This window comes from Pleurodeles waltl, chromosome 3_1 (assembly GCF_031143425.1).
Source record: "Pleurodeles waltl isolate 20211129_DDA chromosome 3_1, aPleWal1.hap1.20221129, whole genome shotgun sequence".
Taxonomy (NCBI): Eukaryota; Metazoa; Chordata; class Amphibia; order Caudata; family Salamandridae; genus Pleurodeles; species Pleurodeles waltl.
This window is the reverse complement of record NC_090440.1, coordinates 366,700,395-366,716,973: the sequence shown is the minus strand read 5'-3', so window position 1 is coordinate 366,716,973 and position 16,579 is coordinate 366,700,395. Positions and strand designations below refer to the sequence as shown.

General features: G+C 42.2%; 1 protein-coding gene across 4 annotated transcripts in view; it reads right to left on the bottom strand.

The window, feature by feature from the left end:
• Nucleotides 1-16,579, bottom strand: part of LOC138284105 (transient receptor potential cation channel subfamily M member 7-like) — a 1,183,984-nt gene that overhangs the window by 190,181 nt on the left and 977,224 nt on the right. For all 4 annotated transcript variants that reach the window (XM_069222537.1, XM_069222536.1, XM_069222538.1 and 1 more), the window contains one exon: nucleotides 4,596-4,654. In XM_069222537.1, coding sequence (XP_069078638.1) covers nucleotides 4,596-4,654 — 59 coding nt within the window. The remainder of the gene's footprint in view (nucleotides 1-4,595; nucleotides 4,655-16,579) is intronic.

Here is a 16,579-nt window from a genome sequence, read left to right as displayed (position 1 = left end):
AAGAAATAAACTGCACATCAAAATAGATTTAGGGTTTTTATTAATTCAAGCAAATTCTATCTTTTCAAGAAGAGGGGATGATTATGACACCAAATGAATCCACATACTCTGAAAAGTTGTTTTCCCTATTTGGTTTGACTAAATTTGGAGACCTACAATGTTCGAGAGGCCGATTGGAATGTAGTCTGGTTGATATTTCCAGAAGCTAACAGCTAATTAATAAGTGTGTTTAGTATGAACAATCGTGACTCAAAGATGGCCTTATTTATAAGCAGCCAATGAAGAGCTCAGGTTATTTTCAGAAACTGATTTGGGTTTCCACACTCTAAAGATGTATCTGCCCACTGCATTTTGAATATTTTGAAGATTTTCATATTTCTTGCCAACAAGGCTCGGAAAATGGCATCACAATAGCCATAGCAAGAGTGAATAAACGTATTAGTCACCTTCACCGTAAGTAAAAAGGAAAGACCCTACATTGCACTCTATCTTCTTCAAGACTATGAAAGGACATTTTTATCACAATCCATGCACAGGTGAACAATAACTGGTTAAGCCTAATGCCTCTAGATACAAGGTTTTACTGGTGCTCTCCCCTCAAATACAGACAGGTCAAAATACTACGTTTGCAGTTTTAAAATCGACTGTTGTGAGAAGGGTTGTACTAGGAATCGTTTCTGACTGTTATATATCCTTGGGTAATAATGTCAATTAAATTGTGGCTTCCCACAAACCTAAAACTCAAACAGAATTAATTTTTGTTGCAAGCCCGTCGTACTTGTACTGCCAGGATTATCACAGGATCTAATACTGAATAATGGAATATGTTCACGGACGGCTAAAAGGAACATCTAAAACAAGTGCTACATAATGCCTTGCCGAGGACTGTTAATGGTACACAAGATGTTTGAAGGATGGACTCAAATTGATATTCTGTCTAGTGGTGTAAGTTCATAAGGTAAGTTGATCAGGAAATTAGTGAAGCCTTCAGGGTTTATTTGCACTGCAGAAGAACATGGTGATGGCAATGGTGTGTTCACCTCATTGCATTTTTTCATCACACTTGACTTTAGGTGTATTTTTAAGTATATTTTACGCAATACATATAAACTGAATGGCGACGATGCAATAAAAATCTTTGACAACATCTACCATATTTATTGTATATACCTTTCAGAGTGGCATTGATAGTGTGCTTATCAGAAGACCTTTACAGCAAAGGAAAAATTAAGTTGAGAATCATGTTTTACAGTTTTCTAAGTCACCACCTGCCAATTTGGAGGACACACAACTATATGGCATAGGATTGTCCTCGATGAGGGTCCCTTGATAAGAAAGATGACAGGGTCAATGCCCCTATATTGGAAGGGGGACCAAGTATGAGGAAAGGAGTCCTAGCAAACTGATTAGATGCCGTAGAGGCACTTGGGCTGGGTCTGTAGCCTCAATGTGAGTAATTGGGTTCCGATCTGCTTTAACCACTCTCAGTAGATTTTCTGATTTGTGTTTTTCTAGACTTTTGCTTAGAGTTTCACTCCTTCTCATTCACTGTATGCTCTGCTAAAATAGACAAATGCTAAATGTTAGTCCTCGCCTTTCAAAATAACGTCAGCTGTCGCATACCTGGAGTAAAAAGTGATCATGTATGCTCCATTGCCAGCACTGAGCACGCGAGATAATTGTCTAACTCCCCATGAGAAAGGAAGCTATTCTACGACAACAGGCAGTGTGAATGAATTATACTTGGAAAGGTCAACGTCTAGACTTTCTGCAAGACCTGCATGAGACAACCAAGGGATGGAGCGATAGGGTGTTCCTCAGTTACTAGGCTACTTCCAAGCTTTCCAGTTGTGATACTTGGTTGAATGTTGGTAACAGGAAAACACTAGCAATGCTGTTAGGTGGACCAGAACCTGGCAGCCAGACCCCCGGGGGAAGTATTATGGATTTTTAAACGCATTAGGGCTGACTCCTTTAGGTCTTTGTAGTTACTAGAGCCAGGCTTAGACTTTGGGACTGCATCCTATGCAGAGATGGCCTTACTACATTCACCTCCCCCAAAACCAATAACTGATAACTCGGATTTCACACCAGCAATGGTGTCAAGTGACTTTCAGATTTGGAGGCTGAAGGGATGCTTTAGGCTCCAAGAATTCTCTTCTGGAGGTACCCCGATGTTGTTTGAGAAAATCAAAGATGAATGTGGAATCTCCGAGAAGGAATCCTTCCACTACCTAGAGATCCGACAATAGGTGGCCCACACGAGCATTAAAGAGTGCTCCACTAGGGAGGCCATGTGCTTTCAAAAATTCCTCTGGCTCTAGTCCACTAAACATTTAGGCTCTAAAATGTACAACCTTCTTAACTCCCCTGGCAGCCACATGCGAATCTCCCTTTCAGGCAAAATGCGAAACAGACCTCAGTATAGGACATGACACCAAACACTAGCACACAATACTCTTCCATACTAATAATTTTGCTTAACATGCCCTGGGTAGAGAGATCCTCTATAAAGTTTTGATTCTATAGCATCTTACACCTGCTCAGCTCCACACTAACAGCGCGTACCCTAACACTTGCTGGAGGGAATATGGTGTGGTGGGGTCCTTACTGCACAGCAGACCAGCGGAGAGAATATACTCCACAGCAGGCAAGCAGATTTCCCATTTTCTGCTGGCGGCCACACATACCATCTCATCCCTTTGGGGGAAGACCACCATCAAAGTAGGTTACACTCTTTGTCTGTAGTACCCGTGTCCCACAGCCTGCTGGTCACCGGCAGGGCACCATTGAGTCCAGCAGGATAAGGCCCTGCCCTCCAGGACTAATGCAGGAATTTCAGCTAATTCTTCACCTCTAGGGTGCATAGCAAGTCCACCCTCTCCTGTTCTCCAGAGGGAGTGTGGTGACACAGGTCCAACAAAGTCTTAGTCACTACATGTTCAAAGTTTCCTTAAATCCAAACAGAGGGTCAGCCATCCTTGCCCTGTATAGGTACTTCAAGTCCATTCCTTGTGCATGGGTTTATAAGTGGTGGTGTAGATTTCTGGACGGAGTGTGTCTCTGCCCAGTCCAAAAATATCCCATCATCCCTTGACCCCTGATGCATCTCCCCGCACTGCATTTTGGGGTTTTTCAACATGGCAGAAACAACTCTTGGTCAACAACAGTCACTGTGAGGTCCAGTTCTGTATCATTTTCTGGATGCTCGGGTGTAAAATGAAGCTTATTTGGAAAAAAAAAATCAACAATGATCACTGGGAAGAGCTTCGTGAAAGTATACAGTACACTTCTCCCAACAGAAAAAGGTTCTAACATCATCAATGGACTCAATGTGATTGCACACCGCCAATTAGCAGTGCTCCCCGGCAGTAAATGATAAGCATTTGACAGCAGCTGTTGGTCTTACACTACATGATTTCTCATGAAAACGTTTTCTGTTCGGAGTCTAAATTGGTAATTTTCTTCTCTTAATTCCGTCCCTCCCTCCAGAATATCCAAAGAAAGCCTCTTCTCGCCCCCGTGAGTGGTGCGATCGATCTGAGTCCCTCTCTTTATTCCCCTGGCGAAAGACATACTTAGGCTGCCTTGGCTGTCAGGTGGGTTAATTGTCGCATGTAGATTTCTCCCCCACACTCATCTACCTCCAAATGGCGAAGATGATTTCTGTCAGCGAGAGGAGCACTGGACTGTAAGCACTGCCGGAAGCCTTTTACTCCCTTCACTACCGCGTGCAGGTTTTCAGCAGAATTTCAACAACAGGTGGGACTTCAGAAGGCAAGTATCCATCCTTTTCTGTCCAAGGTTCTTTAGCTGACAGCGGTGGACATGGATTGCAAAGTTTGTACTCAGGTTTTTCATTCGTATTGTCTGAAAACTGGTGTCTACTCTATGATTAGAGGCTGAATTGCTTTACAAAATATATAGAGAAGAGTAGAAACTGACAATTTTCATTACTGTAGGCAAAGTGAAAAATATTTAAGCTAGGATTTCAATTTTTTCTAGCAACAAGCATGCTATCAATCTCTTTTCTCGATCACCTTGTGGTTCCTGCTGACAGAAAGACGTCATTAAATCCAGAAGAGCACTTCATGTTTAATCAAGTGATTAATTATTATTTGGGTACCGATGATAACTCCACATTACTGTTAAATCCAGGAGTAAGTGACGTCCAGGAAATTACATTTGCTGGGATTTTAGAAAAAGTGTTGTAATTCCTTCGTTTTTGGTAAAGTAAAAAAAGTAAATCCTTCATAAATCACAAAGTGATCTTTACCAAATATTTTGAGGGAGTATCCTGTCTAAATAAACAGCTTCTCAAATGATACAGATTTATGTTTACACAAAAAGACACGCCTGCATTTTATGGCTTTGTGTGAAATCTTAAAATATAAGTGGACTTCATAGAGCTGGAATCCAGAGCTGCACCAGCTCCAAAGTTGCTTAACTCTTGCAGACCTGATACTAGAATCTATCAACATCACCTCCACGAACTAACAATCGTAAGCATCATGCATTTACATTAGTTTACATAACTTACATTAAGTGACTTTAATAGGCAATGTGTAATATATTCGTGGTAAATGAAACCTTACTGCAAAAACAGCTGATCTCGAGTCCTCTGGCATTAGGTGCTGCATACTGTTCCCGCCACCTGTAATAACAAGGAATGCACTTAACTTAGCTGCCTATCAAAATATGAGAAAAGCATCCTGCACTGTTCTCAAGCTGCACAAATGTACCCCATTTACTGCAATCACATGAACGGTTTAGGGGAAGATATGGCTTACATTGAACTGCCAGACAAACTATCTGTGTGAAAACCACAATGGTAAACTTGTATAGATAAGTAAAGTTGGAGATCCGTAGTCTAAACACCTTTAAACCATTAATCGCTTAGATATACGACCTAATAAGGAACAATGGGAAAAGAGAATTATAAATACCTAAAGCCTGCAGGCAGCCATCAAATACTAATTGGGATAGAAAAGAAACATTGGGATTACTGTTACTATCACTGGTAATGATATATTAGAGGTAGTGGTGTGTATAACTACGTGTTTGGGATAACCATGACAAATACTAAGAAATAATAACTACAGAGTTCTCATTTTGAAAATCAAATGAAAATCATGCATTTAACAAATGCCTTTAAATTGCTCAGAAACCTCAGGGTTATTTCGAAATAAAATAAAGTGCAAATTGACACGGATATAAGTGCTGTTGGGATTCGGGACAGACATATGCCAGAGGAATGCTGGTTTTAGTTTATTTAATTGTTTTCAGCTGTAACCCTTTTGTGCACGAATTCAAAAAGCAGAGACAAGAAAAACACAAAAGGAAAAACACATCATTACATGCATGGAGCAAGCTTGCATAGGCAGAAGCAGTGCCTATTCAAAGAATTACTAAAGAGGAATCAAAAGACGAAGAACATGAAGATGGAAGCACCACAATACTACTGATATTCAAACCTGAGAACCAGTAATGGCTTCCACTGCCTCAAGGGAATGAGAACAAACCTTGCACCTGTTTCTCCCTTGTGTTCTTCTATGATGTTAAAGTGGTATTATACTATGTTCTTTTGAAAGCCTGCCCTACCTTGTTTTCTTTTTTCCTTTAAAGGTCTTTACATGCTCAACTTTGGACAATAAATGTTAATCTTGCATGCACATGCATAGTCTTCTGGTAATATTTATCCAGAAAACGTATTTGAAAACTTTGGACCATATAATTTATTTTTTCAAAATCAGTATCACAAAAAGTTCTGCCACTTCTCCTGAAAATGCCTAAAAGATGTCGTCCTTGAGGGTGTGAGCCAATTAAGAAGGACCCATATATTCCATAAACTTGCAGGTGTTTAATGTAAGCCACTTCACTGGGAGAGGCAATTCGTACTGCATCACATCTCACTGTGGTATATTTACATAAGGAAGAATATGAACAGGTAGTGCCCACCAGAAGCAATACAGGAGCATACAGTACACGAAGGTTGGCCAAGATAGTCGGTTTAGATCAGCTGCAAAAAAAATATCAAGATGGAGACCCAAACTGTCATTATGCGAGGGCCGTAATTCCTGATGTTAGTCCTATTTGGAATTATTACCACAGACGTCTCATGTTTCATTGAAACTGGAATATCTGGTGGAAATTATATGGGAGAATGAGGAATTACCAGGGACATCAGACCTGTAATTAGGGGTGTGCCTGGTAATTCCTCAAACAGTGGATTCACAGAGTTCTACCCAGACCCCAGAGTGAACGGGACCTCGGGAATCCGAGGAGCTGAATTAACAATCAGCATCCGTGGACCTCGTAGTGAGGTGTGCTGGGAAAACCAGGGTCACGGGCCAACTACTTATGCACTCATTACAAGTGACCTGGAGCCGAATATATAGAGAGATCAGTAGTGGAGAAGGTGTTCACACTAAAGGCGTTTGCACAATTTTTGTTGATATTACAGCCGTTTTTAGGTCTGGCCTTGAAACGACTTAAACTGCCTCAACAACCTCACTTAAACACAATTTGAAATACATGCAATATACATGTACAAGCAAGGGCTTTTGGTCTTTCCTATTCATCCATTTGTCTGTTCAACTGTCATTCAAATGTTGCTTCGGTCCCCACTGCAGCGTACAGCATGGGTCAGCCCACTTCACAGTAACTAATGGCATTGTGCTTGCACTCATCCACCTAAAAAGTAGTCCACACCAGTACTTAGGCTGGTTTATTTTTTTGTTAATTGTGAAGGTTTTTGTTTTTAATTAGATGTTGACTAGTCTACAACGTTTTGTACAAATTTGCAGTTAGATATTGTACATTCCAGAAGTGTTTCTTGCAGCCTACAGTTTATCAATTATATAAAACCCTGAATTTCTGCCGATTGTGTCTACTCCCCAACATAGCGACATTCTCTACCATGGGTTAGTTTACACTGTTGTTTAAACTTTTTCACAGTGAACAAATTGCTTTCTGAATTTACACAAAAAGCCTACATGCTCGATTGATGGCATGCAAATTCGATCTGTTGTGTAACAAAATGAAATTCAAATAAGTACCCCTACTTTAAGTGTGTTGCCAGGCCTTTCTTTAGGCATACTAATGGGCTTACTGTAGTGCTTACTGAGCGGATTTATAGAGCTGCGGTTACCAATAGGTGTACTGGCGCTCCTATTAGAAATCAAGGGAGCTGGAGAGATATCGTAGCATTAAAAGGGGCGAGTTCCAGGGTTTTGCTGCCTGGTAAGACGGCTCTGCTTTCATGATGGGACTTCAGTGTGTGTAGCACCTAACGGGGCGGAACGGCGCAGGCAATGGGCGGGTGCATGCATAGAAATCAGTAACTAGAGGGATATAGGGCAATTGTTTTGAATGGCTTTAAAGCAGATACAGAGGCTTTTAAAGAGTACCTGCTATTTGACAGGGAGCCTGTGTAACGCTGACAGATGGCCTAGTATGGAGAGGGAGAAGGCATACCAAGGAGCAGGCAAACTACAGCGTTTTTGCACAATTTTAAGTTGTTGAGCTGTGCCTGAAGGAATACTCAGACACCATTTACGGTTCCTGGCTCCCGTTAATGTTGCACAAAATTGATTTTTCATCTAAAGGTGCTTTTACTCATCAGCGTGTTATCACAATGCTATAGCTTTGTATCAAAGGGGATGTAACCCAACATTGACTCTGTGTCTAAAACAATTTTACACTTAAATTGTTTCTCCTGTTTTATTTCCCCAAGGACAATTTTGCAACAGAATGTGCAGTCATTCAAATGCAATGTCACAGTGATGCATATCCGTTACATCTAACTGTGTACCTTCTCTCTGTACAGAGAGATTTTGCACGGACATATCATCACACGGCTGACTTTGCACCAAGGGGAAGTTGCACCTTAAAAGGTCTACACACTGCTGATGAGTGATTTTTCATTTCAATGCGATTCTTTATCCCATAATTGTCTTCACACTTCTGTTGATGCTACATTAAGGGTGACTTTGCATCTAAATTTAATTTGTCTGAAATGTTTTGTTGCACCTGTGCTTTTACACTACAAGTGTGTCTACACTACTACGGATATGGCACAAATTATGATTTTGAATCTCAATGTGATTTTACACCTAAATGTGCTTTTCTTCCAAAATGTGATTTGTGCCCCTAAAGTCTACATTACTGCTGTTACAATTTTGCAGTGTAATGTGAATTTGTACATAATTTGGACTTTACTCACAACTATGAGACCATTTGTTCTGCTGAAAATTACTTTTTATATAAAAGTGTTTTGCAATCCTATATGTTTTCCACACTCATGCTGATGTTGCACTAAGGGGGATTTGACAACTTACTATCCTGCCACCCACATGTGTTCGCACACCTTTTCTACCTAATATAACATTTTACTACCACTTTTTTCTCTCTGTACTGAGTGATTTTGCCCTTCCTCAAAGTCATACCACACTCTGGCCAACGTTGCACTTAATGGTACATGTGCACCAAAATGTGTATTTCGTACTCACCTTTTTTTGCCATTAAATGTGTTTTCACGCTTCTGCTAATGTTGCAACACAGCTAATTTTGCACCTAATCATGATTTTGATTTTTTTTCCCTACAAGTGTTTTCATACTATTGTTGCTGCTGTACCTAGGACATTTTGCACCTAAATGTGATTACTCCAACTTTTGACCCTGAATGTGATTAGTGATGCTAAATGTGTTATCGCACTCCTGGTGGTGCTGCACAAGGGTGAATCTAAGACCTACTTTACACCTAAATCTAATACCACAGTCCTTACTTTGCACCAAGAGTAAGTTTATCCCTTAATGTGCTGCCAGCCTTATACGAGCGCATAAAGATTATCAATATTTTCCCTCTAAACTACATATTTAACAATTCCATAAAATAACTGTCTTACCGAATGTGCCCCGTAAAATCAAAAGCCGCTGTTTTTGTGTGCTCTTATTAAAACCCAAACATAGCTTCATATCTTATTAGGCTATCGGTTAAAAAGAACACTTTAAAGATTGTATTCTATCCTGACCTTTCTAAATCTACTGCCATATAACACAAACACAAAGCTCTGACTACAACCTTGAAACGCTAATCAATTACAAATACCCTTGTCTCAGACTGGACTTCATTAAAGCTCATCTACTGTTTTTTTACGGCAGACATACCCTCATAGATGGACACCAGAGGCTGTTTCTCTGTGCGAGTAGAGGAGCGTCGCCCCCCTGCACTGCTGTGCAGAAAGCATAAAAAATAAAATGGTAATAAAATAATGTTATATCCGTTCTATTTTCTGCCAACAAAGTGTGAGGGCAGGATGGGGCCAGTGTATCACTGCTGCCAATGATTGGCAGCAGTGAGAAGTGGCCCCTCTGAAGTGCGCATGATGGTTTGGCCGGCTACCTTGCAAAGGCCAAACCGACATGCACATTTCAAACCTCTCCAACTCGGCGGTCTTGGATAGCTGGGTTAGAGAGAAAGCACAGGCATACACTGCCTTTTGGAGCGTAGAGCCTTCCCGCTCCAGCCAATCATGACTATTTTTTAATGCTGCTTAACAGCATGAAAGCAGTGTCTTTTTTGGATGAGGGAGTTGGCTGTGGGCTTCGTGCTCCGTGGACGTGCTGCAGAATGAGGACTTACTGAAGGACACTGAGTAAGCTAAGTGTTTTTTTTATATTTATATTGGTGTGCATGTTATGTGTGTATGTTATGCTATGTGTGTACGTTGTAGTTTCCTGCGCCCCTCTAATTTATTTTTCTGCCAGCCGCCACTGATTGACACGCTAATTTTGCTTCTTAGTCTCAAATAACACCACCCTCTGACAGACAACTGGCTACTCAAACAAGAGCAGGAGGGAACTGTCCCAGAGCCATACTCACTAAATATGAATATATTAAAAACTGGATCCTGGGAAGACACTAAACTGTAGTACTAGTCAGTGAAAGCTCCCATATTATAAAGGAAGCTAGTAACAAAGAAAAGGAACATTTGTTTCCCTACCAGAGTGTCACAAAAAGCTGAAAAATTGAACTGGCTACATCAATCAATCATGGAGCAAAAATTGTCGGGAGAAATCACACAAAAACACCAGAAAGGAGGGCCTGGTGAGTCCTTGTTGACACCTCCTGGTCCAGCTACACCAAAACTCTTGCACACAAACTGATTGTCCAAAGAAGGCCTCAACCGTCCACAGGCATAATTAACTTGAGAGACATGATTTCTCACCTCATTCTTCATTAAAGCCACTTACCACTGATTAAACAATTCTCTTATCTCCCCAAAGTAACCATCCTGATACCAAATGGAAGCAGAATCAGCTTCACAGATAATACAAAGTATGATAAATAACCATTCCTCTTACTAGGACTCTACTTCTAGATACTCTTTTTCTAACCCCTATTCAACCTCACTCAATCCAAATACCCCTGATGACCGCAAGACATATACAACTTAAATGAATGCTTATATTTTACATTGCCTTTAATGCAACTTGCACTCACGAATATTCTTTAATAGCCGATCCCACAATACATCCTCTGGCTGCAATCTGCAGAGCTCCCAGCTCAGTAATCTTTCTCTTGCATATTGCACCAAAGATACCCCACTGAATTAGAGGTCCTGTGTACTGTACATATATACTCTGGGTATTTAAGTTTCTACTGCAACCTCCATATCTGGGCTCACCCTTTGACCTTGACACCATTGCACTCACAGAAAACTATCTGCTCGTCTTCTATACCTCTAGCTTACCAATGGGATAGAGCATACTCAGCCTCGATAGAACATAAAACAATGTGGGTTTGTGTTTATCCACAAGGAGTCTCTTAAGTTCTAAGCTCTTTGTTTGATGTTTGGGACCGTTCCGCTTAAGCCTTCATAACTTTTTCCCACAAAAAATATTCAGGCCAAATTTGCATTTGTTCTACCACATTTTGAGGATTATTAAGGTGCTCAGAGTTTGTGGATACCCCCAGAGGGAACTCAGAAAGTAGTCAAAGTGTAGCAATCTTTTTCAAATGATAAAAAAGTTCTGAGAAAAAAGAAAGTTTTTTTTTTTTGTTTTTTTTTTAATGGCATGAACAAAAGGTTTGCTGTTCTAAGAATATCCTCTTTAATGCTTTTAGAAAAAATGTTTTGGCAATTTCTACCTGCTTGAAGTTTGTGGGGGAAAGGGAGCGAATCCCATAAACATTTCTGAAAAGTAATAACATTTGAAACTCTGCAAGCCATCACTGGTTTATCAAAATAACCATACTGTGGAAATCTAACACTAATGAAAGTAAATATGAAAAACCAGAAACGCGTGACAGTTTACATCTGTACTTTTTTGCCCCGATGGCTGATCTACATAGATAATATACTGTTAAAGCGGTCCAACTCTCTCAGTCACAGGGATACTTAATGTTTACTGGCTGTCTAAAAACCCACCCTACCCAGAGACATCAACAGAACTGTAGCTTATAATTATTTTTTATTGTATACAGATCATGCATCAATTGATATTATACAATTTAATTAATAAAAAATATATTTATATATTTTTGAAGTGTACCCAAGAATCTGAGTTTAGGAATAGTGGTTATTCAGACAACTCTCAAGTTGGAGTGATTAATCACATGTGATTCAGAGGGATTTTGCAAAATGTGTTCTTTCTTGCACAGTGACTTACATGTAGAAGCCAAAAATGAAGAGAAACTCAGTTGATAATAACAGATGTTGTATTTTTCTGCCTTCCCATAATTTACCTGATACAAACAGTACCCATTTGTGGGGCTGGGCCCATGACCTGTGACAGGTACGGTTCTAGAATGGGACAAGGAAACATCAAACTTTTTCTTTCCAAATTCACTCATTCTAGCAATGTGGGTAACAATGGTAGTTACCTAAGGAAACCTACCAACCTCAGACATTTCTGAAAACTAGACATCTAGGGAAGTCCAAGGTGGAGTCACCTGCATGGATCCCACTATGTTTTCTCACCAATAATACACTACAAACATCAAACTTTGGCTTAAATCTTGGATTTTCCTCACATTTCTTTGAGGGGAAGCTCCAGATCATTGGTGATCCACAGAATTTCTACCATGCAGCATTCCCATGATTCTGCTAAAACCAGTACCCCACTTTTGTAGCTGGACTTAACATCTATGACAGGAAATGATTAAACATTCAAAAAAGAACTATCAAGATTTTTCCTTCTGTGTTGTGGGTAACTGCAATATTGGTGTTTGTAAGTTTCCTTAGGTGCCAATCCTGGGTTGAAATGTTGCAGCCATCTCAGTTGTGAGAAAACAGGATGTTGTTTTACACATATTTTTACAATTTTCAGGACAATCTGGTATGAAAACTTGCAGGTATCAATAACATGCCACACCACTCTGGATTCCCCTGGATTGCTAGGTTTCAGACATACCCAGGATTGGCTGGGATTCTTGGTTGCCAGCTGACATAGAACCTGAATACTGCAGCCACTCCCCATGGCAAGTGAAAATTCACTGAAATTTCTTTGGCAGTTGTTTTCACATATGGGCTGGCAAACATGGGGTGAACCCCTATTCTTCCTCCAAGTTGGGGCAGAAATACTTTCTGGTGCCTGTGAAGGGTGCCAGATGCAACGATTACCAGTAACCCACCTTGTTGCTTCTCTCATTTCTTTCCTGGTAGCCTTTCTGCACCTCTAGGTGGAGAATTGAGGTGGTTAACACATCATAGTCCATCTCATGGAGCTCAGAAAGCCTACCAGACCATCATGGAAAATGTGAGAAACAGAATGGAGTGAGATCTGGAGGAGCAACAAAAGCACTACCCTTGTAGTACTAAATGGCTACTGACTTTACCAAGAGTTAAGTAGGATGAGAGATGTGGGGACAGCATACCATGTTTTTTGTAATGATGATCAGTACCAGCCCACTAATGTAAAGTTCTACTGCTGTGTGCTAACTCGCCTTTGGCCTACATCATGTTAGCATGTAGTGCTGTGCAGCGCACACATGGTTGAAGGTGCATGCTGTGCTGTATGTATGCCTGTCAGTGGTACAATACTTTGAGGCCTAAGGGTTCCATGTTGGAAACCAAGGGCCTTGGAAAGGAATGTGGCAGTGAGGAGCCTTCCCATATGGATTTGTGCATTTGTGGTAGACACACAGTAGAGGAAGGGAGAGCCAGGCTCTCTTGAGCACTTCGAAAGGACTCTGATTCTGGAAAGGACAACGATCAGGGTTAAATGGGCACATCTCAGAAAGAGGACGGGCTGATAAGGGTAACACTGTAGAGGCAGGGAATCATAAATAGCAGGGCTGGACCCTTTGTACATTTTTGTTAGTCATATAATCAGTGAGTTGGACAGGTGTGACGCCTGAGGCACTCCCATGGCACTCCCATGGCCATGGCCTGGTGGCTTAGGCTATCCAGGTTGAAGTCTCTCCTGCTGTGACAGATTGCGTCCTGGATAGAGGACAGAACGCAGGATTGGGAACTTCAAAGGAAGCAACACCTACCACACAAATCTCAAACAGTAAGACTATATGACATCTGTGTCTGGAAATGGATTATAAAGGGGAGCTTGGATCTCCCCAATTGTCAACCATCAAAGCAGTCAATGGTCGCTGTACAACAACATGGAGAAGCTCAGCAAGCATTCTGCCTATTGTGACCAGGGTTGGGGGCTGAGGCTTAATGACCTCCCTTCAGGGTGAGGGGATATCATCCAGGAGAATCAAGACTACTTGCCACAGAGCACCAGCGCCTGCCTGTCTACCAAGACTAGAAGGCCGTGTGAGAAAGAGGAGAGTGCCTGGAGGGAGTGAGATCCAGTTGAGTATCCTGTGGAATGGACTACAGAAGCAAAGTGTGAGGTCTACTGTCCTCTTAAGGACTGCTGCACCGATTGGAAAATCTGCCTGCTTGCTGCCTAAGTTGGCAACCCTGAATGTCAGAGGGGGCCACCATGAAGTAGAGCATTGCCACATCGATTTGGCTGTCCACCCGTGTGCTGCCCAAGTCACTAACCCCGTATGCCACAGAGGGCCACTGTAAAGTAAAGTAAAACACTGCTGCACCGATCTGGCTGTCCACCCCTGTACTGCCAAAGTCTGTGGGCCATAGGCCTGTATGCTACCCAAGTCGTGACAACCTATGTCAAAGGGAGATGCTGTGAAGTAAAGCACTACTGCACCAATCAAGCTGTCTCCATGGATGTTGTTCAAGCCTGCAGACCTGTATGCCAGAAGGGGCCACTGTGAAGTAAAGCATTGCCGCACTGATTGGGTCATCTGGCAGTATGTTGCCCAAGTTGGCAAACCTATGTGATGGAAGGTTCCACTGTGAAGTAAAGTGTTGCCATATCGATTGGTTTGTTAACCTGTGTGCTGCCCAAATTGGCTACAGCGTATGCCAGAGGGGGCCGCTGTGAAGTAAAGTGTTGCCCAAGTGATCGGGTAGGCCTTGTGTGTGCTGTCCAAGTTGCCAACCCAGTAAGCCAGAGGTGGCCACCATGAAGAGCTAGGGCCATTGCCCTAGTGCACCACTGTGAAGAGTGAGGGCCATTGCAGGTGCAGCTGGCAATCATGAAGAACCATGGGTTCTGACCTGTGCCTTCCGAGCACTGACTCGAGCAGTGGAGATCAAGTGGCTATCTAAGTCCTGCTGTAGGGATCAGAGAAACTTACTGCATCACCGGCGAGCACCGTGGACGCCCACCCACCTTACCAGTAGCGACAACACTACCGCTCTTTGTCAGCATATTCTCCAGTCTTTGGTGACATAAAACTGCTGCACACTCCTGGGATCTTCCATATCGCAATTCCAGTGGGAGAGAGTAAGACTAATCGCCGAGCCACAGACCACTAAGTGGATCTCGGTCTGCCTATGCTACAGTGCTGGAATGCGACCTCTAAAACCCATTTCAGAACTTCTAAGACTTGTACTCACTAGAATGGCCTAACCCGAATGTTGCCTCATGTAAATGAGGCATAACCACTACCGGTAGACAAGGAAGTGGGACTCAGAACCTTACCCCGGACCATGCTTGAGGGCATAGGGCAAGCATGTGGGCCTTCGGCGTGCCCCATGATCCTCTGAAAGGGGTTCTGAAACAAGGTTTGTATAGTCATTGTACTTTATAAATAGCCTATTACTATAAAACACTGATAGCTGTGTGTGTCTACTGTTTTCAGGGTCAGAGTCCCCACATCTACAAATAACCCTTGCATATAAGAGCTTTATCAGCTGGGTTTTTATAGATCTCTGTATCTTGATTAGCCTAACTCGTCATAGAGATTAGTGAGAGACACCGGTCCACTTTCACTTCATCCGAAGAGAAATGGGATACACAAAATACCATTGGGGCTGTGAACACTTTCTGGGTGTGCCCTCAGAACTGATCGTTCAGGACACTGGAATCGTCATTCAATTGTAAGTTTCATTACATATATAATCCCTAGCGTCTTGAGCCTTTCTGCTATCCAGGAGGCCAAAAAGCTGCCTTTTCCCTAGGGGAAAATGGGTTGTGGCTCAATTGCATCACAAGCTGGCCCTCCACTCCAACTATTTTATACATTTTCATCCTGGTATTTGGCAGACTTTCTGTCCTCAGGGGACAGCAGGTTTGAAGGTTTGCTCACAATATGCCCACCGGGTGGAAGAGTGCAGCCTGATGCCAGAAAAGGCTAATTCCTCAACCCAATAGTTTTTGTTCTACTCATGTAATCCCTGGTGTATTGTAAGCGTGCTGCCACTCTCACCCCGAGGTGATTAAAGTCCCCAAACTATCCCCCCTTAGCAACAGAAAGGCAGTGTTGGCTCCCGGAGGTGGGAGTGCAGCCTGATGCTTGACTAGCTGCTTACCCCATTATTTTTTTATTTTTTTAAAATAATTCTCCCTAGTGTGTAATGGGCTTTCTGCCTCCCTAGGATGGTCACAAGTGGGAGGGGGTACTTGGTGGGGTACTCATCCCAATTTGCCCTCTTCAGGGGGCAGAAAGACTGTGTGGAAATTTTGTGGCAAGAGTGCACTATCTTATGCTGGGTAGGGGTCCTCTCCCACAATATATTTCCTGGTGGTCTAGCAAGGTGGATTTTTATTCAGGGATCATCCTTCAGAAAGAAATACCTGAGCTGGAATCCTTTCAGGAGGGGTACCTTTCAAAAGGGGAGAGTCTCTCCTTTAGAACATTACCGCTCCCATACAGATCAATGCTGGAGGGGGGATGCCCGGGGTGAAGAGGTCGTTGAACTGGACCCTGAGCACTAATTACAGTTAAAAGTCAAAGCCGGATGGTTTCACTTCCAAATTATGATGATGTCCATGTGCTGTGTGCGCTGTTCATCATTCGCAAAACAAAGTGTCCGTATGCTTGGGATTTTCACCCCCAGCAACCTGACACTTAGGGCCTGATTACAACTTTGGAGGAGGTGTTAATCCGACCCAAATGTGACGGATATACCACCAGCCGTATTACGAGTTCCATAGGACATAATGGACTCGTAATACGGCTGGTGGTATATCCGTCACTTTACCGTCACTTTTGGGACAGATTAACACCTCCTCCAAAGTTGTAATCAGGCCCAATGCCCTT